The sequence below is a fragment of the Uranotaenia lowii genome, chromosome 3, assembly GCF_029784155.1.
Source record: "Uranotaenia lowii strain MFRU-FL chromosome 3, ASM2978415v1, whole genome shotgun sequence".
Classification (NCBI taxonomy): domain Eukaryota; kingdom Metazoa; phylum Arthropoda; class Insecta; order Diptera; family Culicidae; genus Uranotaenia; species Uranotaenia lowii.
This window is the reverse complement of record NC_073693.1, coordinates 177740070-177753574: the sequence shown is the minus strand read 5'-3', so window position 1 is coordinate 177753574 and position 13505 is coordinate 177740070. Positions and strand designations below refer to the sequence as shown.

The 13505-nt window shown below is 35.0% G+C and overlaps 2 protein-coding genes across 2 annotated transcripts in view; one reads left to right on the top strand and one right to left on the bottom strand.

Moving 5' to 3' along the window:
• Positions 1-13505, bottom strand: part of LOC129754628 (putative fatty acyl-CoA reductase CG5065) — a 76508-nt gene that overhangs the window by 50822 nt on the left and 12181 nt on the right. The window lies entirely within an intron of this gene.
• LOC129752876 (uncharacterized) lies at positions 3-2285 on the top strand. The gene has a single exon (XM_055748663.1). The coding sequence runs from the start codon at positions 3-5 to the stop codon at positions 2283-2285; it is 2283 nt and encodes a 760-aa protein (XP_055604638.1).

Below are 13505 nucleotides of genomic sequence, written 5' to 3'. Positions count from 1 at the left end.
TAATGCAAGATGTTTGGCGAAGCGGTATTGGATGGGATCAGCGGTTGCAGGAGGAGCAATATAATCAATGGTTGCGTTGGACAAAGTTGTTCCCGTTAATAGAAAACATTCAAGTACCTCGTTGTTATCTAGGCAATTTGGACTCGACAGCATATACAAGTGTTCAATTACACGTGTTTGCAGATGCGGGTGAAGACGCGTACGGTTCGGTTGCGTATTTCAGATTTGTGGCAAATGGAATGATTCACTGCGCGTTTGTCGAAGCCAAAGCAAAGGTTGCTCCACTGCAGCATATGTCAATCCCTAGGAAGGAATTACAAGCAGCGGCGCTAGGTGCACGTCTTGCGAAAAGCATTCGCCAAAATCATTCATTTTCGGTAGCAGAAACAGTAATGTGGACTGACTCGAAGGCAGTATATTCATGGGTACGATCTGAGCATAAGAAATACAAAGAGTTTGTTGCTCATCGTGTTGGTCAGATATTGAGTGTAACTAATCCAGAAGACTGGCGGTGGGTATCGACAAAAAACAACGCAGCAGACGATCTTACCAAGTGGGGAAAGGGAACAGAGATGAGTTCCGAAAGCAGATGGTTCAAGGGTCCTGAGTTTTTGTACCAACCGGAAGATAAATGGCCGGAACAAGATCAAATACCCGTTGTTATTGAGGAAGAAGTACGAGCTCATATTTTATATCACACTACAGCATTTCCTGAAAGTTTGGGTCGAGTGAAACACATATCAAGGTGGACTGTTTTAGTACGCGTGGTAGCCACAATGTATCGTTTCGCCGCAAATTGCAGGCTTCGCTCAAAAAAGGAAGCAATAGAAGCACTCCCACCAATTGCAATTGTCGCACAAAAGGCACCGCGGATTCCAGGAGTCGTTATCCCTCTACGACAAGAGGAGTACCTAAAAGCGGAGAATTGTTTGTGGAGGGAAGCGCAACGAGACGAGTATGCAGATGAAGTCGCAATACTTTTGAGAAATCTGTCTTTACCGAAGGAACAACAACAGCATTTGGAACGATCTAGTAAGCTCTACAATAAATCGCCATTTCTAGATGACAGCGAAGTTCTACGAGTAGGAGGCAGAACGGAATTGGCAGAATTCGCTAGTTACGACACCAAGTATCCAATCATACTTCCCAAAACGCACCTTATTACAGAAAAACTAGTTGAATACTATCACCAACAGGCAAATCATAGTAGCAGAGAAACGGTTGTCAACGAACTTCGTCAACGATTTTATATTGGGAGAGTAAGAGCCGTCGTAGAGAAAGTCATAAGGGAGTGTCAATGGTGTAAGGTACACAAGGCGAAACCCGTTCTCCCCAAAATGGCTCCTTTACCAAAACAGCGAATGGCCTTGGGCGTAGACCCCTTCTCTTACGTGGGTATAGACTACTTTGGACCATTGGAAGTTTCGATTGGAAGACGTCGTGAGAAACGCTGGGTAGCTTTGTTTACGTGCATGACGACAAGAGCTGTCCACCTGGAAGTTGCACATAGTTTGAGCACCGAATCTTGTAAGATGGCTATCCGGAGATTTATAAAGAGAAGAAGAAGTCCCATAGAAATTTTTTCAGACAACGGGACGAATTTTGTTGGAGCGAGTAGGGAGTTGGCTGCCGAGATTCGGAGAATTAACGGAGATTGCGCTGATACATTCACGAGCTCTAAAACGAAATGGACATTTAACCCACCAGCAGCACCACACATGGGTGGAGTATGGGAGCGCATGGTTCGATCTGTTAAGGAGGCACTAAACACATTGGTAGATGGTGGCAAATTAACAGACGAAATATTAAACACAGCGTTAGTTGAGGCAGAGGATTTGATAAACTCCAGGCCACTTACGTATGTGTCAAATAACGTCAGGGATGATCCGGAAGCTCTCACTCCAAACCATTTTCTGAAAGGATCTGCTGCAGAATGTCTACCACCCCGGAGCGCATCCCAGCAAGCGGATGCCTTACGCAGTAAATATTGTCGCGCACAGCAGTTGACTGATAAATTTTGGTTAAGATGGCAGAAAGAATACTTCCCGAGCTTGAACAAGCGAACCAAATGGTTTGATGATACCAGACAAATATCTGTAGGAGATTTGGTGTTTGTTCAAGAAGAGAACAGACACGAAAGAGGAATCGTTGAAGAGGTCAACATCGGCATCGATGGAAGAATCCGTTCTGTAATCGTAAAAGTAAATGGCAAAAGGAAGCTAAGACCAGTGTCAAAACTGGCCGTACTTGAGGTTGAGAACAGTAACCCCAGCAGTAATCAATAGAGAGGATAACTACAGGGTTTACGGGTGGGGGTATGTTGTACGCAGTTTTGACCACTGTGTTGTGACGGTCAGAGAAAGTGAAAAAGAAATGATGATGAGAGTGAGAAGAACGTAAACAAATAATGAAATTGAATTATGCGCGGGAATGATAAATAAATACATTGGTGAGAAAAATATGTTAGCAGCTTTCCAGCAAGTATTGGCACCATTTTGATAATATTGTGAAGACGAACGGTAGTGGCTGTAAGGTAGAAAGTTTAATCGAAAATCTAAAGTGATAACGGGCATTGCAACTATTCAGATAATTTGACTGATAGTCTGAAATTGATCTGTGAGCGCTGTAAGTAGAAGATAGAGAATAACAAGAATGCGATAGTTAATGGATGTTTTGATATTTAGATTGCGAGTTGAATGCCGTTGGATCACTAGAAAGAAAATAGTTGATTGCCACCGAGACTACCGTAAGTTACAAAAAGCATTTTACAAACCAAAAACTAAGTGTTTCATGTTTAGATTTAGTGCCCCAAGTGCCGACTGTTGACAGAAGTCATTCATCTCAGAGCTACCGACCGTAAGTGTTTATCTGAATGTTAAGTTTGTACTTTGTATGTAATTAGATTTGATGACTTTATTAGGGCCTAAAAGAGAGGAAGAAAGCCATCAGGAAATTCATCTAGAGTGAAGGAGAAACTTTTAATGTAAGATAGCAAAATGTCGTATGTACTGTTCAATCTAATTGTTGTATTTATTGTAGCTTTGAGTAAATTTTATATTGAACTACAAGGATTCGTTTTTGCCTGAGCCTGAGAATTCCGAGAGCAACACAGCATATCATTCTTTAAATAACCATTCTCTGTGTCTGTGTCTTGAACATTTAATTTCCATTCTGAATTATTGTTTTCGAAAGTATTTTTTGTTACATTAAGCGGAACTTTTGACAAAAGCTTTTTAATTTTTTTAAAAACACTTTTTGTTAAAAAAAATAGATAAATTTACATAAACATGATTTTTTGGAGTTTTAAAGACATGAAAGTGAAATAAAAATTTGAATTTGAATTGTTAATTTTCCAATTCTTCTGATTGTAACTTTTTTTTTTTTTGTATTTGAAGTTTATTTGTAATTTGATTGTACAATTTTAATTTTAGACTTTGAATTGTGGGTCTGAATAATATCCAATTTTAAGTTTTGAATTTCACTGTCGAACTGTCACTGTGGAGTTTTTTAATTTTGCTCAGTTTTTTTTTTAATTTTAGATTCTTTGTCTGAAGTCTTTATGTTACTTTCCAATAGTCACGAAAAAAATATTTAACCTGCTTTCGATTATGCTCATACCAAGTGATTCAAATGTTTTGTATGGAATTTATTCATTCGGAATCCTTTTTTTTAATTTTTTTTTACTTCAACTAGAGATTAAAAAAAACTCCGCATAACTTCACTCTGAATTTATTTTGGATAGATTCCACAATTTCTATTATTCAGCATGTCAACAAACTTTCTGTGTGCTGGGTTAACATTCAGACTAATAAAAAACCTACAGTAGAGTGTATATAATTTCCGTTATTTCTTCAATTTCAGCAAAGTTCGTTCAATTTATAACATGCCACTTTCCAACGTTCGTCGTCGGCGGAGGCTTAATTTTTTGAGGAATTTCGCATCAACAGTAGGTATCAGACATAATGAATTATTAAATAGCTTTTTATTGTAAACAGCTTTTGATTGACTTTTTCGTTGTTGCGTACATCCGCATCGGTCGGCTAGTTTCCGCGAAAAATCATCTTCAATCTACAATCTAATTCATCTCCCGAAAAAAAAACTGAAACCTATGAGCGGTAAAATTTCTATTGGTAGGTCGGTCTGTACTGCACTGTGTCCATTTATGAGGCGTTCAATCTACCGGTGCAAAAATTTATCAACTCTAGCACAGTTGCGAGTATTCGAAAAGTTAAATTGTGTTACTCTGCAATAAACAGTTTGATTTGGTTCATGTTTTACAACTTATTACTACTTTTCTATGACTCAATTGGGAAGGTACAATAAAACTTTTCTGATAAATAACTGCTTTAGCAATAATTAAAGAAAGTTATAGATAATGCGTTTCGTAAATCGTAGATGGTTAAATTTTTTTTTGTTACTATCATTATCATATCGTTACTTTTTCATGCTAAGCTTCACTTCTATAAACAGCATATTTCACGCGGTAAAAGCATCTTTCATAGCAGAGTAGCAGCAAACTAAACATATTATGCCTTGAATGCTGTGAACTATTTGCAGGGTAAAATGTATCAACAATAGAATGTTGATTTTTTGCTATAAACTCATAGCGTGTACAATGAAATGCAAGGTAGAATCAATGAAAAAGCACCTGCAATGATAAACACAAATCTTTACGTAGCAACTTGATGGAATTTGCATTTGCATTTCCGGAAACAACAAATTTATTTTCCTTACTGTGTTTTTGCAATAATGAAAATGAGTTCTGAGTTTCGTCAAAACTTTAATAGGGATGTAAACGAATTTTGGGTTGTTGTCTCTGGAGTAGAATTTCAATTTTCCTGTTCTTGTTATAAAAAATGAGTTCTGAGTTAAATTGATCTTGAATTATGGTACGAGCTGAAAACCATATCAACGTGGAATAATAACTTTTAATAATGAGTTCACAAAAGGTGGTAAACTCATTTGAAATGAGTCATTTACAACGATGCATCCAACATAAACCATTTTGATTGCTCTATTTCACAGAACCAATTGTAAAAAGCCTCTGGTGAATGCTATGTAGTAGGAAATACCGATTGTCAACAACAGTGAAACGGAATCCAAAACCCGAAAAGTCGCCAGTCTGTCGTCCGACTGGTGGTGGTGTTTGTTTTATTAATGGGTCTCTATGGCCGATTCAAACGGCCAGCCAGCCAGCCAGCCACCCAGCCAGTAGTGTCCTAAAGCCTACGCGCGCTCTAAAATGGCTCGTGTTGACTAGAGTGAATCAAATTTCTGACCTCTACCGTCAACCGAAAATATGACGGTCAGTGTCACGGCTGCTGGAACGTTCCAAGCGTGAGCCCAGTCTATTTTTTTTGGTGGTCTCGTTTGATTGACGAACAAAATTTTGGCCCCAACATGAGATGCAAAAAAAAACGATTTATTATACCAGAGGCGATGGCTTTTTTATATCAGGAAATGAGCTGCCGCCAAAAGGAGTGATGATTAAAGCTATTCAGCAAACAGGTTGGATAGGCTTCTGGATTTTGATTTCTGAGATCGAGAGACATCAAGCCTTAGTATGGGGTCAAACTATCAAATGTTGATAAATGAAAGTGACAGTACCGCAAGATGGGTAATTCATATCACACTTTAAATTTCAGAATTCATTTTTTTTCTTTATTTCTTAAAATTCTTGAAATTCACAATATTAAGAAAGTTAAAACGAAAAATATGTTATTTGTGCCTAGAGTCCAGAGGACATCTATCATTGGCTCTGCGAAGAATGACATCGTAAGTTTTCATCTTAATATATGCAAAGAGTTGCGAGAAAACCTAATGAAATGAATTCATTTGCATCTTGTTTGCCCTTTGCTGTGGAATGCTATTGATGACAGATAAATTATATAATGACGTCCAAACTTCTGCGGTGAAGCATGCGCGCGCAGCTGTTTGTTTGGAATATCACCAAACCATCAGATATTTATCATCGGTAGATTGTAACGCGTTACATTTCAGTGTATTATATTTTAAAGTTAATGTTCACCTGCTTACGCTTACGACATGAAAGATTTGCTTGGAGCAAACATATTATAATCAACATTGGTAACTCTCAGCATGCTTCATTTACTTCAGTAAGGATATGTACATCAGCACAACCTCCTGGAGAAAGTTCTTACTAGAAGGAAATTTCAATCATTGAGAAACTGAGGAAACTCTGAACATTCTTTTCATCGATCGTAGGTTCGCGTCTTAACTACAAAAGTTCGTGTTTGAACTTGCATTTCTATGACTTCGAAGAAAATTTTATTGAAGTTTCATATTCAGCACAGGAATTTCAGCCTACTTCAATTTTTCTCCGTATAGTAAAGTATGTTGCTACGGTTCTCGATTTGTGTTGTTTTCTGCCGAATGGGAAAAAAGTCCCGATCGACGGAGTATGCTAAAATATCTTGAATTTGAGATTTTACATGTTATATAGATATTCAATTTGGAACAATCGTTGATGGAAATTTTACTTTTTGGACAAAACTGATCATTTCATTAAAAGGCAACAATTTTACTTAGTAAATCGTATAAAACGATTAATCCTAAAATGTACTCTGCAATATGATTTTAGATTAATTGATTATCACAAAATACAACTCAATTGGAGCACGTTTGGTAAATGGAAATCAGCATTTTTCTAAAAATAAATGAGCTGGTAAGGAACAACAAATCTCTTTTCGCGTAGACTTTGCTTTTTTAAATATATTTCATTTAGGCGCATATGATTTTTTGAAAGCTTCAAAACATACGACTCCAATGAGAGTTGAGGTTGAACCGATAATTCATAATCATATTTCGAGTATAACATTTATTAACAAAGTCAACTAACTTATCATCTTATGAATATTAAAAAATGGAATACTGGCAGCGTTGTCAGATCTACGGATTGTCAGGGAATTGTAAGGCTAAACGAAAATACTACTTGACTATCAAAAAAAGGTCATCAAGTTCATTTTTCGTTTTTTGCCTAATCTACGGATTCGAGAGGTTTGCAATCTGGCCACACTGTACACTGGTGATCTGGTAAGGTTGCCAGAATTTTCTCAGCACGTATCCGGGCCAGACAAATCCGGGCTTTTTATCTAAAAACCTTGCCAAAGTTGGGCATTTGATTTCAAAATTGTCGACCAAAAACCCTGGCAATATCAGGGCAAAATTTGCCAAAGACTCCAAAAACCTTTGAAGATTATTTTTATGAAACTTGCTTAAAAAAATAGTTTAGGAAGCATAATTAAACAAATTACAAAACAATTTGTTTTTTTATTTAGCAAATAAAGTGAATGAATCCGGACTAAACCCATTTTCAATGAAATCCGGGTGACCGGACTTTTCTCAAATGTTGTATTAAATATCCGGGTAAACCCGGATAAATCCGGGCGATCAGGCATGCTTATATTATGGATAATTGTCAGATCGGGACACAAAGTTTCGGTAACTTGGGTCTTCTCGATAGTATTTTTTCATGTTGGTAAGAACTTTCTTCACATGGAGGCTCGTTTCATGTGTTCTTCATGTTTTGGGGAGTGAGGAATATTATCTAGGTACTATTATTAGTATATTTGCTTGGGATCAATGCTGTATTGGAAGAAGTTATCACGAGGCCGGCATAATTTCTCGGAATGGACAGGACTTTCAAAACACTATCGTACCAAACGTTGGGTCAATATCCAAAATTCTACAGGAACTAAATTATCGAAGAGATCTGGGAGAGTACACCTGAACAAATCCCCCCACCTATCTGAAATATACATTGAAGTTCAAAATACCATCGGAAGTACCCCACGGTAGTAACCTGAAACCGATCTGTATCTGAATCAAAGTACTACCCAGAAACACATAAAATTGCATTAGAAATAATAGATTAAGTCATTAATAATGTTAATGCGAATCACAATTCCTACAAAATAAGTAAACGATCGTAAAAATGGTTTCTTAAAGTCGGTATAAATCGAATATAACATAAAGTTTGCCATGTTTGCAAATTTGTTCTCCCGCGCGGGATTTAAGTGAGAAAACAACCTTGTTGTTCTCTCTGTGAGTAGCAGTGCGACCAGATTACTAAAAATCAGATGGTTTGTTTGAAAGAATTGTTTAAAGAGAGAAGCAGCGAATATTGTCTCTGGCAACGGTTTGCATAAACTGAGAGCAAAACTTGCGTTCTCTTGTTTACTTTCAGGATGTTCGAATCAGGCGTTGAATATCGTCCAATTTATATAGTTTTTATCGCTCTAGACAGAGCTTATGCATAAATATTGTCTCCACTTTCGTAGGTAAATAATGTTTTTCGAGTTTTATACGATCATTCTCTATTGTATATAAAACGTATAACAAAAATGTTGAAAAATATATCTACAAAAATGTTTGCTGGGTAGTCCTCGCCCAGTTAATGTAGAATTTGTATCTCCTTATAAACAAGTTTCCAAATAGTAAACGAAAATCGTCCAAATTGGTTATTAATCAGTTCGGTAACTGTTAATTTACCCGTCTTCTCTCTTTTGACTGCATTCCATGAATTACACCGTAGGATTTAAATATACAGTAAAGGAATCCTTCTAAAGAAGATTTAAAAATCTGCTCGATTTCGTTTCAAAAAGTCTTTCAAAATATTATTTCTGCTTTAAGTTCAATAAATTATTCCATTATCCATTTTAGAAATAGGTGTTGTCTTTCGTGATTCTCGAGTGTTCTTCAAATTATCTCGTTATAACCTATTACTTATCCACAGAATTGGAATAGATTTACACCATTCTACAATGATTTTATATGAGATTTTTTCCCGTTTATAATCTGCGAGAAGTATTTTAATGTAGTAAATCATCTTATCATGCCAAATTCTATGGAAATTTTTCAACATTTTTCCAGTTGTGTCGTGTTCTACATTGATTTTCTTTGGAAATTCTCATATATATTTTTTTAAACTCGAATGGGTTATTCTCATTATAATAAATCATCTGGTCATCTGTCAAAATCATTACTGGATCAAATCTTATGAAGATTACTCGAAAATTTGCTTGAATTGTTTCATTTACAATATTGATCATGTAAAAAACTTTTATTCTCAAGCTCTTTAAAAATAAAAAAGTCTTTCAGTGTAAAGCGAATCTTTTCATATCAAAACAAAACTTGCATTTATTACAAATTCGATAAAAACAATTTATTAATGGAATTAAGCTGAATTGTATTTATTTTCACTGATTTTGTACGGAAATAATTAAATGTATCGTCTCGTTATGCCAAAAATGGTTTATGTTTCTGATTTGATGAACATCTTGAAAATTGATCAAGTTTATGAAAAATAATGTAAATTTTCTAAGGAACCTCTTCTATTTTCAAAAAGCGTGTTTTTTTGTTGTAAAATAAATAAACTTGTTATGTGAAACTCCTATTGTAAGGTTATTTTTAAGAAAATGAGTTCAATGGCGTTCAAGCTATTTCCTAGTGTACGTTGTTTTTATATGGGAGTTTAACGTTTTCCAATGACTTATTGATAGCACCTACAGATTTCATATTACTTTTATTATCCTATACCTGCACTGTTGGTTTAAAAATATTTTTCGGCCAATCAACAAACTTTTAAATAAATATTTTTATAATTCAGTTACCAGTCTGGGCTAAAATTAACCAAAATGTAAATCAAAGATTCACCTTTTAAATCTCGTTTTCATATGCTGGAATATGATTATTTTGCATAAGGCGTTTGTTAATTTCAAAATTTCATCCATTCAAACATCAATTTTCCTGATTTTAGCTAGAAGATTTTTTTTTGTAGAATTTTTTATCCCTAAATGTATGCAGCACCCTTATTTCTTTTCTTTAAAAACATTTTTGACAGAAAAAATGTATAATTTATTTCAAACATAACCAAAAATTACTCCAATTGTTGCTTTATGCGGTATGACATCACAAATATATCAAATACTATGAACTTCCAATCGTTTTCATTTGATTTTTCATTAAAATCAAAATTTGTTGTAACTTACCCCTTTTTTGTAGGGTGAAAATCACATGTTTTTGTCAATTCAAAATAACTGGTAAACCAATGATTATCTTGGGACATTAAGTTTTTAGAAGCCATGGAAGTTGAAAAGTGTTGCATGATGCCCCAGTTGACGGTACTGTATAAAACATCCTTGATCCTTGAAACCCCGGATACTAAAATTAAATCCGATCACAGATGATGCTATACAAACGTTCATTTCTATATGGGTCATTCCATGTCAAGTGTGCACAGCGAAAAAAAAAATCTTATCGAAAATTCGCCAAACTTGGCCGAAAGACTTTCTGAGGCCTACAAAACAAATCCTCAATTTTTGAGAATGAACCGCCCACCCCTCGTTACAGGACCCTCCCTTCTTTTTTTCAAGATTTTGAAAAATTCATCATTTTTCAAATACCATATCTCCGGACTGGAAAATCATACCAAAATGATAAAATATGCGTTGTGTAGATTTTATTAAAATCTATCATTTGATATTATTCATTTTCTGAAATAGTGACGTTTTCAACGTCAAAACAAAGCTCTAAAAATAAAACGTTAGTTTTAGCAAGGAAAGTATATTTTTTTCTTGAATTTTATGATTTCATTGTTTTTTTGAGAAAATTTTACGTAAGAACCAACCAAAATCCCAATATAATATTTCTTGTTTTCGAGTTATGAAAGAATTAAGTTTTACTGTCCATTTAATATTTACCCCTTAAACTTTTGGTAATTCCATTCACGATTTTCTTGACAAATTTCATTTAAAATCAGCATGCAGATTGAAGTTTACTTCTTGTGAACAGCAATTTTTTGTAAAAATAAGATGCTTAAAAATAAAATAACACTTTAAGTTTCATTTCGTTTTGCTATTGAATGATAATTTTATTTATTATCACACTGTTTTAAATCATTAAGTAAGTGCTTCCTTAGCGGATGCTGCGGATGAATAAATGTGAGGATTTGGTTCATTATTTCAAAAAACTGTTAAACTTATTCACAGAAGATGTATAAATGTCAAGAATCTGCTGGTCTGTTGATTACCTACTGAACTTACAAGAATTATGGCGATACTGATCTAATAATACTGACTATTGACGCACAGCATTTGCTCATTGTATATCGCCTTTATTTATTCAAAGCAATCACAGCAGATTTTTTTTGTTGACACCGAATGGAGTACTGAACAATAACATTTTTTTGACTAATTCACTGATAATTGCGAACGAATTGCTGCCGCAACTGCTCGCTTGCTCTTACTTGCAAGTAGTTTTGAACAGTGTTCCGAATATCACTCATTTTCAATGAATGTTTCTTATTGCCCTTCGCACCTGAACGTACAGCGGTCGGGTTTCGTTATTGATTGCTACTCGACCTACCCGATCATCGATGGTTCAATTCATCGCTAAAATACAGATCACCTCGCACGATGCTTGCTGTCAAAACAGTGCAGCACCATCATCAAATTGGAATCTCACCAATGCGCAATGCATATGGCGAATCTTGTTGGTCTTCGATCAGGAGTGAATGAATCAGGCAGTGAGTGAGTGATACATGAAGCCGATCATTAGCGTATTTTGTTTGATTTGATATACAGCAAATTAATAAATTTATTTGTTGTTATAACGTTTTTTAACATCAGTATGATTAAAATCAAATTGTAGTTGTGTTTGTGAGGGAAAGATGTTCACTTTCGCCGTGTTTTTCAATTTTTACAAGTTCTTTTATTAAACTGTCGTCCGTCACGTTAAAATTACTGAGAATTTATGGTGTTCCTCACAATTGTTTGATTTTTCTCGTCCTGCAAAAAATAATTTTGAATTTCATATAATTCAGGCAGATACTGAGTGAGCTACATTCAGAATGGATCAGTTTGTATCTCACTCATCTCCGATATGCGATGTTTGCTAAACCGATGATTCTGAATGATGCGACTCGGTTTGCATAGCTGATAGGAGCGCTGATCGAGATTGCATACCAGCCAGGCGAAGCAGTTGCGAGTGGCGCTATCCCATTATACAATCAGAATATTTCCAACAGGAAACGCATCCTGAGTGTTTGTTTTGATTGATATTCGGAACACTGGTTTTGAATACAACTTCTTAAATCGAAGATTGCTGTTGAAATATCCAGTTGCCTTCTGTTACTGCATTAGAATGGAGTTGTCTTAGTGACTTTTATTGTTAAGCTTCTGAATAGTCGGGAACAGTTTTCTTAGCATGGCAAAAGCAACGTGTTCAATTGGAAAAGAACTTCATAAGCGATGTTCAGTGGATACATTTTTCAAGAACACACGACTTTTTACCGCAAGGGGGTGGAATTTGTTCAAAATGCGATCAGAAGTGCATAATCTAAAGCCTATCTGCAAAAACCATTCTTACAACTTCGGTAAATTGTATCCTGTTTCGCAAAATGTTGCTTAAGTTGAATGCTTTCAAATCAATATAACATTGACTGGAAGGTTTGAAGGACAATCTAAAGATAATTTAACTTGCAGTGTTGGAACGAAAAAAATAGTTATATTTCGAATAAAAATATTTCATAAACCGAAAATATTGTTTTTCTTTCATTCAAAATGTTATTTCTAATTTTCCTTAGTTATAAAACAAATCATGAAAACAAAAAATCTGTTCAAGCATGGAAGATGTGACTAAAAATTTCGACGATTAATGCACTCGAGTAAAACCACTGAGTGCTGCAAGTGTAAAATTGTTTAACAATTCAACTTAAATCTTTCATATCTCGAAAACAAGAAATATTATATTGGGATTTTGGTTGGTTCTTACGTAAAATTTTCTCAAAAAAACAATGAAATCATAAAATTCAAGAAAAAAATATACTTTCCTTCCGAAAACTAACGTTTGATTTTTAGAGCTATGTTTTGACGTTAAAAACGTCACTATTTCAGAAAATGAATAATATCAAATGATAGATTTTAATAAAATCTACACAACGCATATTTTATCATTTTGGTATGATTTTCCAGTCCGGAGATATGGTATTTGAAAAATGATGAGTTTTTCAAAATCTTGAAAAAAAAGGGAGGGTCCTGTAACGGGGGGTGGGCGGTTCATTCTCATAAATTGAGGATTTGTTTTGTAGGTCTCAGAAAGCCCTCCGTTAGTGGTCAATTTGCATAATGAATCATCTTCTTCTGTCAAATCGTGCTTCTGAACCCATTTTTAAATCTCATGAAAATCGTTCGGGCTATGTCATATTTAAGTTGAATTTGTATGGAAGCCCACCCTTCGATAAAATCTGAGAGTCTTGAAACTATTATACCGAAATTTTTGGCGTAAAAAACTTTGGTGTACCAATTTCAACATCATTCCGACTGCCCGTTTTTACGTTATGGTGTTACAAAGAAAACCATTTTTAAATAAAAGATCAAAAGTTAATATTTTAATAAACAATTTGCAAGTTTTGATCTCATAGGAACACTCACTTTTTAAAACAGATATAAATGATAGGAGAAAACTATTCCATGGTCTCCATGCTT